The sequence below is a fragment of the Octopus sinensis genome, linkage group LG9, assembly GCF_006345805.1.
Source record: "Octopus sinensis linkage group LG9, ASM634580v1, whole genome shotgun sequence".
NCBI classification, from domain to species: domain Eukaryota; kingdom Metazoa; phylum Mollusca; class Cephalopoda; order Octopoda; family Octopodidae; genus Octopus; species Octopus sinensis.
In genome coordinates this window covers 89346269-89371481 of record NC_043005.1, presented here as the reverse complement: position 1 = coordinate 89371481, position 25213 = coordinate 89346269, and the positions used below count along the sequence as shown (strand labels likewise).

Sequence of the window (25213 nt, the reverse complement as noted above, 5' to 3'; positions counted from 1 at the left end):
CATATTTCATTGTTGTTATTGTCCTTGATGTGTCCAATCTGTGTCCACTTTTGTCGATTACTTGACCTAGGTATTTTATTTTTTTCATAAAAAATTTTACAGTTTTCTTCTGTCAGTTTTAGACCGTACTCACTCATTCTCTCGAATACTTTCTTTATGTGTTCGACATGTGGCACCCAAAATTTGCTCTTTATCAAAATGTTGAGGTATGCAATGGCGAAGTCTCAATCACTTAACATCACATTCATTATTTGTTGGAGTATGGTGAGTGCTACTTTTACCCCAAACAGCAGTCATTTGAACTTGTACAATCCATGGTGCGTGTTGATTGTTAGTAGATGTGTGAAATCTTCCTCTAACTGAATTTGAAGATCCCCCTCTGAGGGGTCTAACTTTGAATAAATTATCTCTCCATTTAGTTTAGCAAAAACTTCTGGGCTTGGAAGTGGGTAAATTTTGTGTGAGTAAACAGCTGTTTAATCCTCTTAAGAAGTCTGTGCACCCTCTAGGCTTATTATTTTTTTTTTACATTCACTGCTGGGGCTGCCCAGTCTGCATGGCCAATCTTTTCAATTATATTCAGGCTTTCCAACCTTTCTAGTTCTTTATTGACCTGGTTTACCACTGCAGACGGCACATTCCATTGGGGCTTGTAAATAGGTGTTGAATTTTCTTTGATAGCAACTCTTGCTTTTGTGCAACAGCCTAAACCTTCCGAAAAGACTTTTGGAAAAGTTTCTTTCATTATTTGTTTCACTTCATCGACCTCATTCAATTGTCTGACTCCTTTGTTTACGCTATTGCACAAAGCGCTTATGAGAGTATCCCATAAATTAAACTTCTCCATACATTCGGTGCCAAATATATTCATGGATTTTTTAAACACATAAACGTTCAATTCTTTGGTTCGACTTTTGAACATTATATTACAAACGCATTCGCCCGTAAAATATAATTTTCTTCCCGTTACATTTTGTTTGAACTACATAATTTAGGTTTACACATTTGTCCCCATGTTTCCTTGTTTGCGATTGTTATATCACTTCTCGTGTCTACTTGCATTCTGACGCTAGTGTTTTCAATTCTCACATCCACAAATTTTCTGTTTGTTGTTGTCACAACTTTTCCTGCTGACAAACTATTTTATTTCTTCTTGTTTGTTCCATTTTCCTATCATTCTAGTTTTGCAGTGTGATTTTATATGTTCTGTAAATCCGCAGCGAAAACCCTTTGCTTTTTTACACGAACAATCTTTTTCAGGCACATCTCACTACATGGGTCTACATCCCGATATTTTTTCTGGTTTTCATGCAACCTTTTGTCTTCCGACGTCCTTGCACTGGTCTTATGTGTAATCACTCTTTCCATTGAATTTCTTCTGTGTCATGCCTTAGTTTTAATATCCTTTCACACTCTTCCGACAGTTTCTGCAATGTCAAATCCTGGTTCATTTCCAGTTTTGATAGAGTTTTCGTTCGGTTTTTCTGCATCCCTGTCATCAGCCAAGCCTTGTGCAAAACTCTTGAAAGAATCTGGAGTAAGCATTTCTAGTCTAAGTCTCTCACATTCTTTGTTGACTCTGCCTCTGTAAGGAGTGAAGTCTTCATCTTCGCTCTTTTCTATGTCTAAACATTTCCATCTTGTATTAAACAGTGATCTCTTTTCACTAAACATTTCGCACAAAACGTCAACTATGTCGGTGAAATTTATGTCGGACGCTTTTTTGGGGGGCAGTATGAAGTTGCTCTGCTGTCCCTGGTTTTCTTAACACTAGACGTGTTTTCCTATCGTCCATCCAATCCTGGAATTCTTTTCCAAAGGTTTGTTGAAATCTTCGAAAGAAAGCCTCGAAAGTTACTCCTTCTTCGGAATCATATTTGAATTCACTCATGGAATTTGCTACAGGGTCAGGTGAAAATGTTTTCTCCGGTTTCGTTATCGACTTCATTATTTGGAACATTTACTGCTGCAATCCTTGTTGTTGTTCTCGTTGTTCTGCGAGTTGTTGTAGTAAGTTGTTGTTTTTGTAACTCAACTATCTCAGCTAACAGGCCTTCCATATTTTACGATTTTCATAAGTTTGCACAACAAAATTTTCGTTTCTTTTTTGTCAAGGTATTTAATTCTTCACATGAATTAGTTTAAACTCTTAAAGTCGCCAATAGAATGGTTCTATCTGGCACTGTACGACCCCCAGTTGTACAGTATTATTATCCTGAAAGGGTTGGATCCTTATAACATCAACTCAGTATCACAGTATAATTACTATATCAGCACAGACATTACTATCAACAGTCTACACATACTCTCAACCTTCTGTCAACTAGCTACTGGTCGATTCATAATGATTGACTACTACCACTTTTTACCGGGAGAGGTGTACAATTTCACTATACAACAATACATATATTCTTTCATTCTTTTACTTGTTTCAGTCATTTGATTGTGGCCACGCTGGGGCACTGCCTTTAGTTGAACAAACCACTCCCAGGACTTATTCTTTGTAAGCCTAGTACTTATTCTATCAGTCTCTTTAGCTGAACTGCTAAGTTACAGAGACATAAACACACCAACATCGGTTGTCAAGCGATGGAGGGGGGACAAACAGACACACACACACAAATATATACACCCATTCTACACAGCACTTTCCTTGGATAATGAAGCTGTTACTTCTTACATATATTTTTATTTTTTTTATTCTCTTATTTCTCTTTATACTTCCTATCTCCATCCTTTTCCAAAATAACTCCTTATATTGCGCTCCACTATTTCCCTCTATTCAACTCTCTCATATCGTGTTCTGAGGAAGGGATATCCGTAATATCCCAGAAACAGCTGTAAGACTACCTTTCTCCTTATAAATGTCCTATAAATTCTACACAGCCTTGGCTTTGTTATCTCATTTTATTTAACATATACATGCTCACACAAGACCTGCATTAGCCTCCTCAATCGAACCGAGAGTCTAACTACAGTCCTTCCGTAGCACTTACATAGCCTTACCTGACGTCTAGGGTCTTCTGAACACCAATGCCCCCAGATTAATTTAATTTGTCCTTAGTCAAAAGACACCTGTTGTTAATGTCCTGTTATTTACATTTGTGTACCATTTCTCTGTTTTTTTTTCCCATCCTTGTTTTTGTATACATACGCTGCTTTCTTCCAAGGAATCTAGTCCTCTTAGCTTAGTTTTTCCTTGGGGCTGGCCAGATTGGAGCAATCTCAAGTATAAACAGCCAAAATTGCAAAGCTAATCTGGAACTCAACTGAGGAAAGAAAACTCTGAATGACCCATCCTTGTTTTTTCTTGTCCCTTTTTTGTATCATCTGTCTGGATGTTTTGCGTTCTTGTCCCATTTTTTGTATTCCTTTATATATATACACACACACACACACACATATATATATATACTACGGGCTTCTTTCAGCTTCCAGCTACCAAATCTACTCACAAGGCTTTGTTCAGCCCAAGGCTATTGTAGAAGACACTTGCCCAAGGTGCTATGCAAAGTGACTGAACCCAGAACCATGTGGTTGGGAAGCAAGCTACTTACCACACAGCCACACCTGTGAACAGAGCAGATGCACTGCAATCTTGAATCACAGCAGCCGTATGGTAGAGGGAGGGTGAGAAGAGGAGAGAGTGATTGAGAGAGATGCAAAAGAGGTATGAGGAGGAGAGGCATGCAAGAGACAGCTGTGAATGATGGTGGTATGGGTGACAGACAGGTTTGTGAGGTGGGAGAGTCGAAAGTGTTAGAGGGATGAGAGGCAGCTGATGATGTAGGCTTGACAGTAAGTGTACATTTTCATACATATACCTATACATACATACTTAATGGTGTGTATAAATAAATATAATATATATACACACACCATTAAGCAGGATATATATATATATATATATATAAACACACACACAATCATGCCAGTATGGAAGGAGGATATTATATATATATATATATATATATATATATATATATATATATATATATATAGAGAGAGAGAGAGAGAGAGAGAGAGAGAGAGAGTGAGAGAGAGCACCATCATCATCATTTAAAAACCGTGTTCCATATTTTCCATGCTGACAGGGATTGGACAGAGCACACACAGGAAGTAAACAGACACCTTTAATTTTAAAAATTTCTGATCTAAGCGTATTAATATGTTTTCAGCAGTGTAGAATTTACAATGTAATTATTCTTTTTCATTCCAGGTGCCATTATATCAAACATTTGTGAAGAGTAACCATGCCACGCACAAAAAAATTCAGCAGAACTGTCAGATTTTCAAAGAGGTCATATTATTGGGCAGTCTGAGGCTGGTCTTAGATAGTGAAAAATTGCCAAAAATCTTCAAATTCCTCTTGCTACTGTTAATAGAATTATAGTGCAATTTAAAAGCCAAGGAAAAGAATCAACAGATTCTCATCCCAGCCGACCTGGGCCCTTGGAAAGGAAGCTTCACTGTTTGAAGAGAATTGTGGAAAATGAACCCCATTCGAAGGCTTCTGACATTGCAAAACAGCTAGAAGTTAGTCCAAGAACGTGTGTTACATATCTGCATAAGCTGGGGTATTATGGACAAGCAGCTAGAAGAAAACCTCTCCTTCAACCAATTAATATCATGAAAAGAAAGAAATGGACTAAGGAGATGTCAGAAATTTTCTCAGATGAATCCAGAATTGCATTATTTTCAGACAGTGGACGTGTTTGGGTCTGGAGGCTTCCCAATCAAGTATTTGATTTGAAACGATTCCATCCAACTGTGAAACATGGTGGTATCTCTGTAATGCTATGGGGAGCTGTCACCAGCAATGGTCGTTCTGAGCTGATCAAATGTGTTGGAACCACAAATTCCGAAAAATACATTGAAATACTTAAGCAAGGACTACTTCTGATGTATTCTCACAATAACATAATGAAAAATGAGTTTTTATTCATGGAAGATGAGGCTCCATGTCACACACTGAAAAGGAATCAACAATAGTTGACTGAAAATGGGATCAAAAAGCTTCCTTGACCGAGCCAATCTCCTGACATGAACCCAATTGAAAATCTTTGGAGCATACTAGATAGAGCTAAATGAAAAACTCGACAGAAACCTAAATCTAAAGATGAACTGTTTCGATTGTTGCGTGAAAAGTGGGCAGAAATTCCACAAGAGACAATCACAAAGTTCATCAGTTCAATGCCAAAAAGAGTTTCTGAATTAAAAACTGCAAAGGGAATGTCAACTAAATACTAAAGTATGTAGTCCTACCTATCGATTACATTTCAATTGTTCGCGTATTAAATAAAAGATTTTGAATATTAAAGGTGTCTATTTACTTCCTGCATGTCTGTGTAGATTCTTTTTTCTTTATTTGTTTCAGTCACTTGACTACAGCCATGCTGGAGCATCGCCTTTAGTTGAGCAAATCGACCCCAGGACTTATTCTTTGTAAGCCTAGTACTTATTCTATTGGTTCTCTTTTGCCAAACCGCTAAGTTACGGGGGATGTAAACATACCAACATTGCTTGACAAGCAATGTTGGGAGACAAACACAGACACATAAACACACACACACACACATATATATATATATACACACACACACACACACAATGGGCTTCTTTCAGTTTCTGTCTCCCAAATCCACTCAGAAGGCTTTGGTTGGCCCGAGGCTATAGTAGAAGACATTTGCCCAAGGTGTCATGCAGTGGGACTGAACCCAGAACCATGTGGTTGGTAAACAAGGCACTTACCACACAGCCACTCCTGCACCTATATATATATATATATACACACACACACACAACACTTACATGCATACAATTTGTGTGTAATAAAATATTACCTTGTGGCCATCGACTGTCCAATGAGCATGGCACAGGATTTGATGTGGAAGTTTCATGTTTGCAGCAAGTAAAAAGGCTGGCCAAAACACGGCATGGAATCTGGAAAGGAGAGACTTGATTCTATATAATCATCATCATCATCGTTTAGCGTCCGCTTTCCATGCTAGCATGGGTTAGACTTATTAATATAAATATATGTACATATATAAAACTATATAAATTATGTACAATATCATCATCATCATCATCATCATTTAACAATATATATGTACTTATTTCATACATCCTCATCGTCATCACTTAATGTCTGCTTTCCATGCTGGCATGGGTTGCACAGATCAAGAAGATCTGATGAGGCAGAAGAATGCAATGAGCTCCTATGTAGCTTTGGCATACTTCTTATAGGTGGAGCTGCCAACAAAAAAATGTACTGGATGTTTCTTTCTTTTTTGTGGCAGCAGCACTCTATGAGAGAGAGACGTGTGTGTGTGTGTTCTAGTACAAGACTATGCTTGAGTTCGAACTTTCTAAGAAGGCTTTGCCATGTTCTCAAATAAGTTTCTTCGGTTAGTTTGGAACAAAAACTTTCCAAAATCCATTAACATTTTTCAACCTTCACTGTCTCATCTTCTGGATGATGTTGGTGTGTATTGCTACCTCTTTGTTGTAAGCAGAGCCAAAACTGCTGCAATTTGACTGGTGTTGTGTGAATCTAACAGTCAAAGTTTAGTTGTTTGTGATTAACATGTGTGCCGATAAGGTTTGATCAGAAAGTATCAGGACTGCTGCTATGGTAACAGAGATCAATTATACAGAGTGAAGCGGTTTGGCACAGACTGACACCTTCAACTCTGTCACACAAGTTACAATGTTCGCACTCACCGCTGTTGTTTATAGCAGTGACTGGAAGTGTGAAAGGAACAAGATTTCAAGGCCCCAAGGAAATGCAAGATAACGCATTGAAGCAATTGCTCGCTATCCCAAAAAAAGGAGTTCCAGGAATGTTTCCATCAATGGAAATGGTGCTGGATACAAAGCATGTGGCTTCAAAAGGGGGATTACTTTGAAGGAGACTAAATGCTGGGGCAGCCACTGGCTCTCCAGACCTCAGTCAAACTGTCCAACCTGTGCCAGCATGGAAAACGGACGTTAATTACTGATGATGGATGATTGATGATGATGATGATGTAGTTTTCTTTTTATAGCACCAATCCCGATACATTTTGCTCAGACCTTGTATGTGTTTCTTTTCATGTTATGCTGTGTTATGAGAATTGTTGCCATCATTAATCCTTTATTCTCTTAGAGAATTCTCCATAGACATGTTATCCGCTGATATATCTTTCTATTTAGCTTTGTACTATGCTGCAGTTGGTCCTTGTCAACCAATGGGAGTGTGTACAAAACAATATGGAGTCATGAAGTTTACAACTTTCACGTCTGGAACCATATTTATAAAGCTGATTTACTACCAGAACTAGAGAAGAAATTCCAGGTGTGGAAGTAAGGTCTAAGAATCAAAGGGCCTTAGAGTTAATTTAGCAAAAACCAAAGACTTAGTAAGATAACTGCATGATTAATTCAAAACCATGTTAATAAATAAGTATTATATTTAACTGAATAAATGTGAAAGCTGAATGCTTGAAGGGACTTGACTGAAAATCTTCCATCAGAATTTCATGTTAATGTATGTTAATTTATGTTTCAAACACCAGTTTAATAAATGACAAAGTTATTTTCCTAAATTTTTCATTATTTTCAAAATGAATTGAAACAAAGTCTGTGTATTTCAACAGGAATTTGCAGCTGACCAAAACAAAAACACAGTCTGACCCTGAAGAATAAACATAGAGTTTGAGATGCAGCTTTAGCCATGATGTAATTTATGTTATAATCTATGAGATTAATCAGAATCTGTGAGATTATCATAAGCGAGGCTTTAGTTGCATGTTGGGAGGCTGAGGAGCAACACTGCTGGTTTAATATGGCCAACAGTTGTCTTGACATTGTTAGGAGCTGAGATTGTCGAAACCCCTCTGAGGTCTTTTGTCCATGAAACTAGTGCAAGTCTGCTGAGAGGTGTCCAAGTTGTGTGGACACAGTGATGGGATGATGATGGATGATGAGATGATGATGATGACGATGATGATGATGATGATGATGAGGAGGAGTGATAGCAATGTAGATAACAGTGAGATATGACTCAACAACACTCATTAAATTATGCTGCACACATGTATATATGCATGTGCACATATGTACACAGACACACAGTGAGAGAGACTGACTCCACTCAAAACGATATATGAAGCATTGTTTCACACTCCACTCCAGCATGGACATGATGTCCACCACCATCACCACTCTGACCCCATCCAAAACCTCTAAACATTGTAATAATTCTGTAATATTGTAACAAAGTCTGTCTTACTTTAGGATTTCTTTACCAACGACATGGCAGTTTGGTGGCCAACTGTTTTGCATATTTGGGTAACCAGTTACAGTGAGGTAATTGACCAGAGCATCGAGCCAAACATAGATCTAAGGTGAAAGAGAGAAATGATGGGTCGTTTAGCATTAAAACTGGACAGATCAAGCCTTTGACACCAGCCCAACTATGTCATTCTAAAATATAAACAATCAATTTATTGAAATCTCAAAGCTGAGATAATGAACGATTAATTCCAAACAATGTAAATAAATATGCTCCACATTCGACAGAGTAATTTGAATGCTAAAGGGTTAGACATAAATCAAAGAATACAACAACATATATAGAAAGGAATAATAATAATAATAATGATAACAATAATAAAAATGCCCTGACGCAGTACCAGGCAGTGGCTCTCATGGCTTCTGATCTTAACTGATTGGAAGTGTTATTGCGTACATTATTTTGTCTTGGTGTAAAAGATGGGCTACAGCAAATATTCTGCTCAATACCACAGATTTGCTTGTCAGTTGTTTGACCTTAACCAGTTGAGCATGTCCCTTGGTGGCTGACGATATGTGCATCTCTGATCACAAGCAGAAGTAATGGGGGAGCATCATAGCCATGTGTTGAGAGGGATTCTTTGGGGTTTGGATAACTCACCCTTGGAAATATGGGAGTTTTGTTCAACATCCTTAAACAACCCTTATTCAGGAACATCTTGTGTGGAATGGGTTACTCGGCCTGAAGAAAATTCTAACTGGGCCCCACCTGCAAGGTCATGCGCTGTTTATCTTGATATGTGATCACCATGTTGCGCACATATGGCTGTGTTGCACGTGCCTGGTGTACCCTTATCAGACGGGTGGTCATGATGGGTATACTGGGCTTCATATATTTTACCCCAGTGACACTTTGAAAGCATGCACTGCTCTCTCTCTCTCATAATAATAATCCTTTCTACAGAAGGCACAAGTCCTGAAATTTTGGGGGAGGGGGATAGTCGATTACATCAACCCCAGTGTTCAACTGGTATTTATTTCATTAAAGGGATGAAACAGCTGAAAGGCGAAGTTGACTTCAGTGGAATTTAAACTTTGGACATAAAGATAGATGAAATCTTACAAAGCATTCTGACCAGCATGCTAATTATTCTGCCAGCTCACCATCTTAATAATAATAATAACAACAACAATAATAATAATAATAATAATAATCTTTCCTGAGACACAAGATCCAAAATTTTGGGGGAGGTGGGGGGCAGTCGAGTAGATTGACCCCAGTATGCAACTGGTAATTTATCAACCTCACCCCCCAAGGATGAAAGGCAAAGTCGATCTCGGCAGAATTTGAACTCAGAATGAAAAGACAGATGAAATACTGCTGAGCAATTTGCTCAGCATGCTAACATTTCTGCTAGCTTGCTGCCATAATAATAATAATAATAATAATAATAATAATAATAATAATAATAGAAGACATTTGTCATTAAATTTATAAGGTCAGGGCAGGGAGAATTGGTAGAACATCAGACAAAACAATTTGTGATAATGGATGTGTGGCTGTGTGGTAAGAAGTTAGCTTCCCAAGCACATGGTTTAGGCAGAATTTGAACTCAGAACTTGTGTGTGAGAGAGGTGGAACAAATACTGGAGAGTATTTTATTCCTGATGCCATGATAATTCCGTCAATCCACTGCCCCTGATATTATAATGATAATCACACATGTCGGCTGACTTCAAAATTTGAAGGAAACGATTAAAAAAAAACATGAAGCTGCATCTATGATTTGAGTCCAGATACGGATGGAGTTTGCTATGAAGTCACAATAACTGATGATTTGGATTTTAGCTGGGATTGGACAAATGTGTCGTCTGTTGATTTGCAGGATAGAATTCCTTTACCATTCTGTTTCTTCAACTGATATTGTTTAGATGCATCATGACACCTTCTCTGCCACTCAGACCAATCTTAGGCAATAACTTGCCCCAAGATGTCAAACTAAGCTGTTGAGATTTCAGTGATTGTTTCAACTCATTCTTATATATCTAAGCAGAGGTCATCATCATCATAATAATAATGATGATGATGAAGATTTCTAATTTAAGTATGAGGCTAGCAATTTTTTAGTGTAAAAATTTAGCTGATTACATGAATTCCAGAACTTATCAACCATAGCCGAAAGTGCTTCAATGTTCACCTTGGCAGGATTTAATCTCAGAATTTGAAGAATATAATTAAATCCCACCACTCCAGTCTTATAGATCTTTTTCTTCTCTGAAATCTTCATGGTTTTTTGTTTTTTTTAACATCCAGCATCATGGCTGCTATCCTTAGTTATCTCCCTTTAACTACTTTTTCGCTTGTCTGTTTCCTTCCAGTAACAAAGTGCTACAGATTCCTAGCCACTTTCACCATCTTCACAGACACCGACCTACAATAGTTACAGCTCGAATTGAAGATAAATTACAATCAAATTAACTCTCTGCTTCACTCTCGGAGAGTCCCTGGGGAAAAGTTGTGAGTACTGTCCCTCACCTAGGACCAACAAATTCAAGAGAAAATGTAACTGCTGTTCTGATTGCTTTACCTCTCAGTCACCATCCTACCTTTATTTACTAATCTTTACAACTACATTATCCAACCTGTCCTTCCTTCTTTTAAGACAGTAGGGTGTGGTTGGAGGGAAATTTCGCTGCTATTTCTGGAAACTACAGAGAGCAGTGACAGGACTTTCTTAATGGCTCACTTAACAAAAAATTACCTTGAATTTTTCTTTAGCAGTGTGGCCCACCAATGAGCCATACCGTGAGTGGCTAGCTTCAAAAAGAGCAAAAATAGGTTGCCCATGCCTAACATGGAGTGTCTTTTGTTGTCTTGAAAGAACCAGAAAGTTCTCTTGAGATTCTCGTAGATTACATTTTAAATGTGAGAGTATGGAAAGAACAAAGACACGGTTCTTTGAAGTCGTGTCAAGAATGTAGAATGTCTTAAAGAATTACTTACGGTCTGTGTGTCATCATTTGGTACCGCAATACCCCAGGGAAGTCTATCTCTTCTTCGTGAAACAGAAAGATCAGGCAGATTGTGAAGGTAACTCCGAGCCAATGGCTGCCATACTGCAGGTTGTACAACTGGGAAATAATTTTAAAAAAGAGAAAGAGAAAGATGTTACAACAGCATAGAGACACGATTTCAGTTGTAGAAAATGTTGAATTAGGTGTGGCTGTGTGGTTAAGAAGTTTGCTTCTCAGCCACATGCTTCTAGGTTCAATCCCACTGCAATCAAAGCTTTGTGAGTAATTATATATTATCATTCATCATTTAATGTCTGATTTCCATGCTGGCATGGGTTGGACAAGGCCAAGAGTCACACCAGGCCCCAATTGTATTTTTTGACATGGTTTCTATGGCTTTATGCCCTTCCTAATGCTGACCACTTGACAGAGTGTAGCAGGTGCTTTTTATGCAGCACCATCACCAATGCGTTTTACATGGCCCCAGTACCGACAGGGTCACCAAGTAACTTGCAAGACAAAACCCCCTCAGCTGGGGTGGGTGGGAGTAGTTGTGAAGGGTGTGGCTTTGTAGCTGTTGAGAGATTGAAGGTGAAGAGGGACAAGGATAGGTGTCTTGCTGTAGAGTAGATACATGGGTACCCCAGTTGGGAAACAAAGTGGGGCAAGTTAGAGAGTATAGTAAAGAGAGTGATAGAGCAATTATGGCAGAGATGTGTTGGGACATGCCCTTAAGGGACATTGGGGGTGGTGAAAATAAATGAAGTGATATAGAGGTTTGGACTGGGTGACTGGGCATGCAAGAGGTGACTGTTACAAATGATGGCAAGAAATACAGGAGACATTTGAGGGTGAGGATTGAGGGTAATAGCAGATAAGTGGGGTAGCATGTAAAAAGCCAACTGATTGTGGCCGTTACCAGCCTCCTCTGCCCCTGTGCTGGTGGCACATAAAAAGCACCCACTATACTAATGGAGTGGTTGGCATTAGGAAGGGCATCCAGCTGTAAAAACACTACCAGATCAGACTGGAGCCTGGTATAGCCCTCCTGGCTTCTCAGACCCCGGTGGAACCGTCCAACCCATGCCAGCATGGAAAGCGGACGTTAAACGATGATGATGATGGTGGATTTATAGAATTGTTAGAATGTTGAATGAAATGCTTTAATATTTTAAGATCAAGTCCCATCAAGGTTGATTTTGCTTTTCATCCTTCAGGGGTAGATAAAATATGAATCAAATACTGGGATTATAATAATCACAAGCCCAAAATTTTTGGGGAGGGGGCCCAGTCGATTAGATCTACTCCAGTATGTAACTGGTACTTAATTTATTGACCGCAAAAGGATGAAAGGCGAAGTCAACCTTGGCGGAATTTGAACTCAGAAAATAAAGACAGACGAAATACCATTAAGCATTTCACCCGGTGTGCTAACATTTCTGCCAGCTCACCACATTACTTGGATGATGATAATGATAATGAACCTATAGTCTACAGGTGCTGCTCAGGTACACCACAACTCATCAGAAAAAAAGTAGCCAAAAGTGCATGAATGGAATAGAGAACAATGCACAGGAAGTGAACAGTGAACGAGTCCTCTAAACTGCTAGAAATAATACCCAAATGCTCCTCAAATCACACTCTGCTGTCTTTTGTATGTACATATGTCCTTTTGGCCCTAAGACTATATTTTGCTCATTTCTTGTTTGTTTCATCTTTGTCCATTGTCTTAAATTACATTTATTCACTTTTGTATGTCCACTCTGTATTGGTTTGTTTGCTCTCAGCCCTATATTCTCTGCAACTTTCATGGCCACTGCCAGCATGCGAAGTTCTCAGTCTCATCATTAATGGTGCAAAACCATCTGGTTGATAACTGATGAAGAATTAGGGACCTCTGTGTCTGACTCCCATCCAATTGTACACTCGGTATATGTTGTACATTTTTTGCCCTGTCATTGTTTATCTACAATACAATTTTTCGAGCCTGGTGTGGCTGCTGGCTCTCCAGACCTCAGTCAAACTGTCCAACCCATGCCAGCTTGGAAAACGGACATCAAATGATGATGATTGTTTAAAACAGTTTGATTCAGCCCAGTGCAACTTAAAGTAGTATAGGCTTTTTACAGAAACCTAGTTTGTCAGGCTTAGTGAGCCAAACGTAGAGGTATTGAGAACTGGGCTGCTATTGGTCAAGGCAGGTCACATGGTGTTTTTAGAAGTGAGAGATCGACATTCCAGTGACACAAGATAAATTTATATGTCAGCATTCTTGAAAGTCATTAGACATGAGAAATTAAAACTGATTTGTAGAAGCTTATTCTAGAAGACATACAACAAATATCAAACCAGAGAGCAAATTCATTTCATGCATTTTCTAACTGGTTCACTTTGTATTTTTATTAATATCCCAAATTAGTCAGACATTTTGTCTTAGAATTTAGTCTAGTTTAGCTGCACATAACTCCAAAGCACCCATCATTATTTTCCAGCCGACCGTTTTCTGCATGTCTCCACAGATGATTCTTATACAAAATGGAAGAACAGAAGAAATACAACATGGAACACTTACATTGTGTGTTAAGCAATTCTGTGAGTTCTGGTTTTAGTCTTGACAGGGCAAACATGTAATTCGTTTCCTCCATCCAACTCACTTCGTTTCCTGTGTCCACACAAATCTGAAAAGAGATACACACAAATATGTGTGTATGTGTGCATGTAATTGGCTTCAAATTTTAGCAGAAGGTCAGCAATTCCAAGGGTAGGGGTAAATCAGTTACATTGACCCCCCCCCCCAGTGCATAACTGGTATTTATTTTATTGACCTTGAAAGGATGAAAGGCAAAGTCAATCTTGGTAGAATTTGAAACAGAATGTAAAGACAGACAAAATGCTGCTCAGCATCTCATCCGGCTTGCTGACAATTCTGTCAGCTTCATGCCTTAAAATTAACGTCACATGAAGCAGTTTTGGATAAAATATATTCATGTAAAATCATACAGTTCTATATTTAAGAGATGAGGAATTATGTACATTATTTACATTTGACGGATATTTGTCCTCATCTCGTTTGTTATTAACACAATGTTTCGGCTGATATACCCTCCAGCCTTCATCAAGTGTCTTGGGGAAATTTCGAACCTGAGTTCTCATTCCTAAGGTATTTTTTGATATTATTATTATTATTATTCAGGTCACTGACTGGAATCGAACTCGGAATCTTGGAGTTAGTAGCCCGTGCTCCTAACCACTACGCCATATGCCCAACAGGTTCAATTGTAACCAGCCACAACAAGAGCTAACGCTTCAACAGTAGTCTCATCACGACCTATTCTTGTACCAACAATTTACAAAGAACTCTGGTGTCTTTACTCTCCATGACCCAACTGGGAAAGTTTGCCAGAACTTATGATGTGGATTTAGCTCAAACTAAATGATTCAGTCTTTAATGACTCAACAGAGTTTATTTATAAAATAAAAAAAATGTACAAAACATTATTAGGAATTGGTTCTTACTTTTACAGAGTTGTTATTCTCAATCTTGATTTCTTCAACATTGTTTTCAGGGACAAACATTTCATCGTGAGTTGAATACCAGCCCTTGTAGACAGCTTTGTAAAGGAAACCGTTCTTGTCAAGGGTTCTCTATAAATGGTAAAACAACAATTGTGTATCATAGGGAAACATAAGCTTTATGCAACGCTTCTTAGTTCAGAGGAATTCCTTAATTCTGTGTAAGAGGTTATTTCTAGTAAAGATTGTTTGCCATATATAAGGACACAGATCATGTCGTATAGCCAGCTGGAGATGATGTCTCCTGGGGGTAAATTACAGCAACATCATCATCGTTCAATGTCCGTTTTCCGTGCTAGCACGAGTTGGATGGTTTGACCAGGGTCTGGGAAGCCAGGAGGCTGCACCAGGCTCCGGTCTGAGCTGACAGTATTTCTACAGCTGGATGCCCTTCCTAACGCCAACCACTCCATGAGGGTAGTGGGTGCTTTTTACGTGCCAGGGGAGGCTGGCAGCAGCAGCCACGATCGGTTGGTGCTTTTTTACGTGCCACCAGCACAGGCTGCCATGTTATGTTGGCAAACAATCTTTACTCCAAAAAAACTAATATAAACAGAGCCAATAAAAGACACACACAAACTATTTTTGATTTGTTTCAATCAATTGACTGCAGTCATGCTGGAGCACTGGCTTGAAGAATTTTAGTTGAACAAATCGACCCCTGGGCTTGTTTGTTGTCTTAAGTCTGGTACTTATTGTATTAGTCTCTTTTGTTGAACTACTAAGTTACAGGGATGTAAACAAACCAACACCGATTGTCAAGCAGTGGTGGGGAACACACAGCCACAGACACACACACACACGCACGCACATATACACAGGATGGTCTTCTTTCAGTTTCTGTTTACCAAATCCACTCACAAGGCCTTGGTTGTCCTGTGGCTATGATAGAAGACACTTGTCCAAAGTGGGACTGAACTTGGAACCATGAGACCAAGAAGCAAGCTTCTTATCACACAGCCATACCTGCACCTACATTAGACCTTTCTCAAACAGAATTTCTAAATTTTCTGCATGACCTAAAAACATTTGCACAAATGTGCAACTCTACAAGTGTAAATGTAAGAAAGTGCTGTCCAACCTACAGCATCCAAACAACTTACCCACAACTGCTCCACAGCGGAGATATGTCTAGCTTCTGTTGTTCGAATAAAATCATCAAAATCAACATTTCCAGCTTTGAAAGCTTCCTGCAAAAGATATTATATCATCATCATCATCGTTTAATGTCTGCTTTCCATGCTGGCATGGGTTGGATGGTTTGACTGAGAACTGGCAAGTCAGGATGCTGCACCAGGGTCCAATCTGATTTGGCAAGGTTTCTACAGCTGGATGCCCTTCCTAACACCAACCACTCCAATAGTGTAGTGGGTGCTTTAACGTACCACTGGCATGAGGGCCAGTCAGGTGGTACTGGCATCGACCATGCTCAAATGGTGCTTTTTACGTGCCACTTGCACAGGAGCCAGTCAGGCGACAAAATATTATATCAAAAGGATGTGTTATAATACTATTTTATATATACAAAAACAGCCATACCAACAATCCAACATACTTCCATCATCAGCTGCCTTAAGCATATCATTATGATTTTGACACCTAGGCAATACCATTCAATCCAGTGGTGTTAACAGTACTAAAATAAGTGTTGTTTGGGAAACCAAAAAAAACCATAACTTTCAAACCCATTTACCCTATGTACAACAGTATCTGTGAATAAATCTAATAAGTAAATCTATAACTAAACAATGACCAAACCTTCAAGTCATATATATATATATATTTATATATGTATATATACACATATACAGGGTTATTCAAAAAGAACGAACCGATTCCATCACACAATATTTTAGTAAGGAAAAGCAATAGAAAACTCCAGCTAAGTCACAAGTATTTACTGTTGCGGGTGGTGGCCACATTGAACACTTGTAAGACAGGAAATAAAAGTTGATTGTGAGTAAATACTTGTGACTTAGCTGGAGTTTTCTATTGCTTTTCCTTATTAAAATATTGTGTGATGGAATCAGTTTGTTCTTTTTGAATAACCCTGTATATGTGTATATATATATATATATATATATATATATATATATATATATATATATATATATATATATATAATGTCATCATCATTGTCATCCTTATCACCATTTAATGTTTGTCTTCCATGCTGACATGGCTTGGACAAGTTTGACAGGATCTGATGGGTGCAAAGATGGCATTGTTCTACCGTCCTGTCTGGTTTGTCAGTTTCTACAATTTGATGCTCTTCCTAAAGCCAAACCCTTTACAGAGGGTACTGAATGCTTTATTTTCGAGGGACCAGCACTAGTAAGGTTGCCATGCAACCTAGAAGACTATAAAACCTCCCAGGGGTGTCATTAAGCTAGGAGATAAGGAGTTAAAACATGAAAGAAGGGACTAGAACAAGTTTCCTGTTGTAGAGGATCAACATGGCTACTAAAGTTATAGAAGGATGGGAGTCTTCAAAATGAAGCTGGGAAGAGGTAAAAATAGGGGCATGAGGTGCCTAGGTGGACTTTCAAGGTACAAAGTAAGTAGGAATGGGGACAGAGGAACCAGAATATATGTAAGAATATATGTATGTGTGTGTATATGCATACACACACAGAATAGGCTCACTTAATAATGCTTCATCTAAACATTGTTTGTAATAATATTTATAAGATATAGAACAAAAATCAAATATTGAAAAATAAAACTCAAAGTGTCTAAAAAATTATATAAACATAACAATAAGCAATGTTGTGTGAAAACGTCCATCAAGGGCTACAGGGCCACAGGCTATTGAACAATTTATTTGGCAAGTATCCAGCCCAGATTTCTGGATTCTTTCATTTTCTGAATCATGGCTGTTTTATATATATATATATACATATATATATATATATGGATGGATGGATGGGTGTGTTTCTTTATTAGCCACACAGGGTCGAACACAGAGGGGAGAAAATACAATGTAGAGCTTTTTTTTTGAAAAAAGAATATAAAGAGAAAAATTAAATTTCGATCAATAGGGATCATGAAAAGAAAAAGAAGAAAAAAACCAGACAGACAGACAAAGAGATAAGAAATAATAAAGATTCAGTTGAATTAAGTACTTAAGTTGAGGCACCAAGTCAGTCCAGTATTATCTGCATAGCTTGAAGTAAGGTGAATAAAATCAAAATAAGCAACAGGATATCAAATAGTGATGCAGTACGACCGTTTCAAACTGTTCCATTTAATTGAACAATGCAATTGTTACATCAATTTAAATGCAGTGCCATCTTCAGCTGCACAAATAAATAGAATTTTAACAAGCAGGACACATTAATATAATTTTGCTCAAATACTTTAACAGAGCAAGAAGATGGAAGAAATTCATGTTGTTGCTATTGTAGTTTATTCTTAGCTACATTAGTGACAACATGGATTTCTTCCATCTTCTTGCTCTGTTAAAGTATTTGAGCAAAATTATATTAATGTGTCCTGCTTGTTAAAATTCTATTTATTTGTGCAGCTGAAGATGGCACTGCATTTAAATTGATGTAACAATTGCATTGTTCAATTAAATGGAACAGTTTGAAATGGTCGTACTGCATCACTATTTGATATCCTGCTGCTTATTTTGATAATATCAATGAGTTAAGATAATCTTGCAATCATCTAAAAGTACTTGAACACATGCAATCATCCTCATCAGACATCATCAACATCCTCCTCCTCATAAATCATCATTTTAACGTCAATTTTTCTGTGCTTGCATTGGTTGGAAGGAATTCATTTAGGCAGATATTCTCCAGCCAGGTTCCCTTCTTGTCAACCAATCTTCCCCTGTTTCCCAGAAAGGTGACAAGACATGTGTTTCACAGAGGAGAGGGTTGGGATGATGAACAACAGCTTAACGATGTCCAGTGACCAATATGGTAAAAACTTCGCCTTGGGTCAATCTGGTTTCATCTGTAGACAAGGTACATAACTCTGTTTGCCTTCACACTTAACTCCGTCTAAAGAGAAAGGTTTACTGTGCTGAAAATAATCCTTTCTACTCTCAGCACAAGGCCTGAAATTTGGTGGGAGGTGGGCAGTTGATTAGATCGACCACAGTACGCACCTGGTACTTAATTTATCGACCACGAGAGGATGAAAGGTAAAGTCGATTTCGGCGGAATTTGAACTCAGAACATAAAGACAGACGACTGTGCTGTACAATAATATTTAGACTTGCACTGCACGTTGGCATTTTACTCTTTGCCAACCATGGCAGCCACCAGTGATTTTTATGATGCTTCATATTAAATGACCTCATCATATTTTTGTAATGTTTGATGTTGAATAAAGACTTACCTCTTTAATGCTTTTATAAAACATTTTATAATGTTTTTTTCATTTTATTTTAAAGAAAGCTGATTTCATCCACTTCATCACTGTCCATATAGGGAATTGTCTGGCACAAAAATTTCAGATATGATCTTATTCAGTATTACTCTATTCATTAGAGGACAGCCATGCTGGAGCACTGCCTTGTATGGTAGTGCTCCAGCATGACCCCAGTACGCCCGCTTCTTTTGCTGAACCTGCCAAGTTATGAAGATGTAAACAAACGAACATTGGTTGTCAAACAGTAATGAGGGACACACAGACACTCATACATATAGGACAGGTGTCGCACAGTTTCGGTCTACCAAAGTCATTCATCAGGTGTTGGTTGGCCAGGGGCTCTTGTAGTATTGTAGAAGACAGTTGCTAAAGGTGCTGCACAGAGGGATTGAACCTGAAACCATGTGGTTGTTAAGTGAACATCTTAACTACACAGCCAAGCCTCTAATTATACTTAAATTTGTAACAGGCCTTTGATAAACGAAGGTGACATTGCAAAACAGTGTCTCATTCCCCAAAATGCTAAATATAAAGACAAGACTTACTTTAAACAGTTCAGAATTTTCTGATGTGTATTCTGCTGGGGATTTCTTGGCTTTGTTAGCTGCTACCTGAATCTGTTGAATAATAATAATAATATTAATAATAATAAAAATTTAAATAATAATAATAATAATAATAAAAATTTAAATAATAATAATAATAAAAATTTAAATAATAATAATAATAAAAATTTAAATAATAATAATAATAAAGAAACAATAAGAAGACTGCAATTGTGTGGGAGACAGAAAAGATGTTGAAATATGGTTCATTCGGTAGCAGTTGCACTCTTCTTATGGTTTCTTTACTTTCTGGGGGAGTAACGTCAATCCTTTAAATAATAATAATAACGAAACAATAAGAAGTGTGCGACTGTTATTGAATGAACAACATTTCAACATCTCATGTGTCCTCCACAAGTTCAAAAGAAACATCTCAATCTACTTCATTTGGTAATATTTAAAGGAGTAACATCAATTAAATAATAATAATTTTATGAGACTTTCCTATTCAAATGAACAAGAAATTAGAAAATAATAGACCAGATATAACGATTGTAGATAAAGAAAAGCGAATCTGCTTCCTTATTGACCCATCATGTCCGTTTGATTCCAGGATCGTAAAGAAAGAGGAAGAAAAAGAAAACAAAACAAAACATACAAACCCTTAAAACTTGAAATGGAAATAATTTGGAGCGTGAGAAGAGTAAAGGTCGTACCTATAATAATTGCATTGTTAAGAGTAAGCAAAGATATAGAAGAATGGCTGAAGGAGATTGAAATGGAATGCCCGGTAGAGCTCCTACAGAAAGTTCATTAGTTAGGGAGAGCAAGAATTATCAGTTGTTGCTTCCCAACAAGATGGTTCCTGGTTCAGTCCCACTGCATGGCACCTTGGGTAAGTGTCTTCTATAATAGCCTTGAGCTGACCAAAGCCTTGTGAGTGGATTTGGGAGATGGAAACTGAAAGAAGCTTGTCATGTATGTGTGTGTTTGTTCCCCATCACTACTTGACAACTGGTGTTGGTATGTTTACATCCTTATGACTTAGTGGTTTGGCAAATGGAACTGATAGAATAAGCAACAGACTTTAAAAATAAAAATAAGTACAGTGAGGTGTGATTCATTTGACTGAAATTCTTCAAAGCAGTGCCCCAGCATGGCCACAGTCTAATAACTGATACAAGTAAAAAAATAATATATATATATATATATATATACATGTGTGCGTGTATGTAAGTATACATACATATATGTATGAATGGATATATATATGCATGCGTATATATATCTAAAGACACACTCATATAGGTCAGTTTGATCCAAGTTGATTTGAAATGAACAAAACGAATGTTATGTAAAGAAAAAAAGGTGAGATTGACAAAATAATATCATTATAGAATGGGTTACCTTTTGGCCATGTTCATCTGTCCCTGTGGCAAATAATACTTCATGCCCCCTAAACCTGTGCCATCGGGCTATGGCATCAGATAAGACAGCAGTGTACAAGTGACCGATATGGGGAGCTGAAGACATAAAATAAAGGCTTTGTAACTGTAAGACTTTGCTGATTGTTAAAATGTATTGTCACATATTGTGTGTGTGTGTGTATAGTTTTATGAATGGTAACTGCAACCAAATAGGGTATGAAACCAATATATGGATTAATATTCTAGTAATGGTTAGGATGTATACCCAAGCTGTAGACATTTACAAAGCTAAAGCTTGGTCATGGCTCCTGTAACATTATCTGGTTGAGAGAGAACTGTCATTCTATGGATAGATCGCTAGTCTATTATATGTTCATTCCCTGATCTCCTTCCCACCTTGTACAGTTTGGTGAACTGAAGTATGAAGAATTAAGTAACCAACCAAAAGATACAGAGGAACATTGAGTGCAGATACTGCACTTGTATACTTTATTCACTTCTTTTGTTCCTACACACAGTAAATTGCAAAGGTTAAACATCCAGTATTTAATAATAGTTATGAGGTGTGTACACACATTTACATTCCCAGGGTTGCCTTAAAACATAAGCACACTGGACAGTTGGTTAGGAGCCCAGGGCCCACTTCTAATCTATGTATGTTGTGGCTTACTGTCAATAAATGAACATTATAGGGTCCAATGCATTGACTTGTTTGAGGGGCTAATGTTAAGATGTCCCCACCACACACACAGAATGTTAGTGTGCCAGGGAGACAACAGTATGCTAATGTGGGCTTCACTTGAACACTGGAAAAGATTAGCAACTGATCATTGTTGAAGTATTTCCTGCCTCTAAAAAAAGATTTTTGTATTTTTGATGGGATTTCAACGTTATGTGTATGGGATCTGCAGAGACTGTGGGGGTAACGTTTGCAGGGTTTTAGATGTACACCAATCATAAATACAAAATGAAAGGAACAAGAGTGTTTCTTAGATGTGTGATGGAGAGTCAGTCTTTGTATTGTCCGAAAGATGCAAGGTTGTCATAAAGGATGAGCTCACAGTATCTGTTCTTGAATTCAGTATATGTCTAGCATGAGGTACCTAGGTTGCATGTGAATGATGCTCGTGTACAAGAGATTAAGCGGGGAACAAGGTATAGTGTTATCTGTAGTAACACTGGTTTTGTTAGAAGTGATGATTCCACTTCGCCAGTGAGCATTCAGTAATTCGACTAAATGAATATTTACTCGTAAATTTCACATGTAAGCGGCTGAGTATTCCATAGACACACAGTTTAACATGGCTAAACCTTGGAAATACAAGGGCAACCAGGGAGAAAAGGAGCGGCAAGAGAGAAGAACAAGGACCAGAATTGGACAGGTACTTTTTCCAGTATTAGAAATGTTCCTTTATTTTTTTTTTTTTGAGGATGGTGGTGGATACAGTGTTAACATGTAACTGGCGTAAACTTCTGTAGTAGAGATAAATTGAAGAGATGCACGGGTTAATCATGATAAATCGCCAATAATCACCAATGCTCGCAGTATAAACAAGACAAACTGCCCCAAGAAAATTTTACGTACCTGCATTTACGTAAAATATGGGTGTAGTGATAAAATAAGGCTTGTTTTCCTGAGAACAGTAGCGAACATTTCGTAATAATAGAGGCAGCCGGTATCGGTAACGTGAACATCGCATCAGCATGATGAGTAATAAACTGAAGGTGACTTAGCATACAGAATAATTAATTAGTTGCTGTTAGGAGCCAAACTTAAACATAGGTATATGTAACAGGGGAACGAGACAAAACTTAACATTGGTATTTATAAATGTATGAAACATGAATATATGTGTTTATAAATATTTTTAAGAAGAGAACGAGACGACGGAAGAGAAAAATTCGTCTCTGAAAGTCACATTGGAGTTATTCCCCTTGTTTCGGTAACCGGTGCAAATGAAAATATCTCCGTGAGAAAAAATACCTTATAGAGCAAAATTCTTCTCATTACTCTCGTATATAGCTTATTTTACTAATTTTATTAATATCCAGTCCCCCTCCCCGACCAAGTTTCATTTTCCTCTTTCTCTCTCTTTATCTTTTTATGTATGTGTATGTCAGGAGATTAGATCTCAAATCGTATGCGCAGATATAGTCTATGATTAAGAAGTTTGCTTCGGAATCATGTAGTCGGGAATTGAATTGTAGTGTGTCTTGGGCGATTGTCTTCTATCATTAGTTGTGAGTAATTGTCAGTTGGAGCATCCACATCAATAATAAAGTCGATAAGTATAGCAGAACGAGATTCTCAAAACTTTCTTCACTTGAGATACACTTTACATCATCCTTCTGCAATCTTTGCTTGGTTTAACCTAACCTAAAATACTGCTGATATCCTTTCTTTGTATGGTCTCCCCATACCAAACAAAATAGCTGCACAGATGATATGGACATAAATATAGAAATAAAACAAAGGAAAATAAACGATATGACAGACCTTGGCTAATGTCTGAGTTCGGCTCAACACGTTTGGACAATTTATTCCATCGAATGCCGCCGTCAATATCGTTTGTACAATGTGGAAACTGTACCATTATTAGCGTTATCCAAATGATGGTAACATCAGGTTTGCAAATCATCCAAGGCTAGAACCTTGTATTAAACAACTACAACAAAAACTGAACTTGCAACATTAATATCTTTTTAGCTTGCCCATCTCTCTTCAAAGAAATGAAGGCTGGAAAAATCCCTATTATCAAACGGTACCTGGACAAACGTTTCCAAGAAATACTAAACAACTGACCGATATATTATTATAATCGTCAGCCTTTTGTACGAGTGAGATATGGTGCCCCAAAACATGGCCAAGACTTCGCCACCAGGTGGTGCAATTTAGCTAGGGGAGATTTGGACCAATACTGAACAAAGATTAAGTCCAACGTAGTTCATACAACACGTCCAATTGATACATATCAACAGTTTAAAAACAAAGCAATTGAGTCCCAGAAAGGTTTTTTAAAAATATATATATATAGTTTGGAATTACTTGTCTCAGAGACAGTCCCTCTCATAGACTCTCGTCGTCTCTTTAATGATTTGACGACCTAATCTTCAGGGAACTCAAATGCTTGGTCAGACTCGCCAGGGTCTCGCGACCAGGCTGCTTTGCCCAAATGGTTTGGTCTGGGTAAGTGTTCGTCTCTGTCTCTTCCCCGTTTTCTTTCCTTCATTAACGCTTGCTATCCTTTAGTAGGCAACATCCTCTCCTTTCCAAATGGAGACAGACAGTTAGGCGTTACATTCCAAATGGAGACAGACACTCAGGCGTTACATTCAACTCTCTCTCTCTCTCTCTCTCTCTCTCTTTGAGCAATCTGATCTCAATTTTCAAGATGTCGCCTATTTTTCGCAAGAGCGAAATTCTTGGGGGATTGCATTGATGCCTTGCCTGTGACCAACACAGGCACTCGACTCAGTCTGGATGAGCTGCACATCAACATTTCACTGATATATATATATAACAAATAAGAAAATGGAGAAGCACATTAGTTGGTTCATCAGCTTTAGGATATTAAATGTTGACTTATTTATTTATCAAAACGACAACCATAATAACATATATACATATAGTATATTATTCAATGCATATAAGATAAGAATACAAGTAGTTATTAAAAAACATGAATATAAATTATTAAAATCACTTACTTTAAGTGATTTTAATAATTTATATTCATGTTTTGAATGACCAGCTGAATTTGCCATTACTAAAAGTCAAGAATTGTTTATTATTGAGAAACTGACCAGTTGCAAAGATATCAACAAATTTTTTCTTCTTTCTCGCCTTCTTCTTCCCTTCCTTCTTTTTCTTTAACACATCTTTCAGATACAAACACACACACGTTCTCTCTCACTTTCTCCCCATTCCTCACCCTCTTGTACTATCTTATATCTCTCCCCGCCCCTACACACTTAATAATACTACAAAAA

At 37.7% G+C, this 25213-nt stretch overlaps 1 protein-coding gene across 4 annotated transcripts in view; it reads right to left on the bottom strand.

Annotated features, from left to right (window-relative positions):
• The window catches only part of LOC115215672 (methionine--tRNA ligase, mitochondrial), a 38386-nt gene extending 14255 nt beyond the window's left edge, over positions 1-24131 (bottom strand). Inside the window, exons 1-10 of one of the 4 annotated variants that reach the window (XM_036506080.1) lie at positions 24044-24131; positions 23721-23808; positions 21204-21319; positions 19797-19868; positions 15969-16055; positions 14809-14937; positions 13865-13970; positions 11282-11409; positions 8276-8385; positions 5844-5943 (exon numbers count right to left, since the gene is read on the bottom strand). In XM_036506080.1, coding sequence (XP_036361973.1) covers positions 5844-5943; positions 8276-8385; positions 11282-11409; positions 13865-13970; positions 14809-14937; positions 15969-16055; positions 19797-19868; positions 21204-21319; positions 23721-23808; positions 24044-24085 — 978 coding nt within the window. In that variant the 5' untranslated portion in view covers positions 24086-24131. Of the gene's footprint in view, positions 1-5843; positions 5944-8275; positions 8386-11281; positions 11410-13864; positions 13971-14808; positions 14938-15968; positions 16056-19796; positions 19869-21203; positions 21320-22808; positions 23152-23720; positions 23833-24043 lie in introns of those variants that run through there. The other 3 variants (XM_036506079.1, XM_029784936.2, XM_036506081.1) reach the window with 3 other exon arrangements.
• Between the last annotated feature and the right edge of the window lie 1082 nt (positions 24132-25213).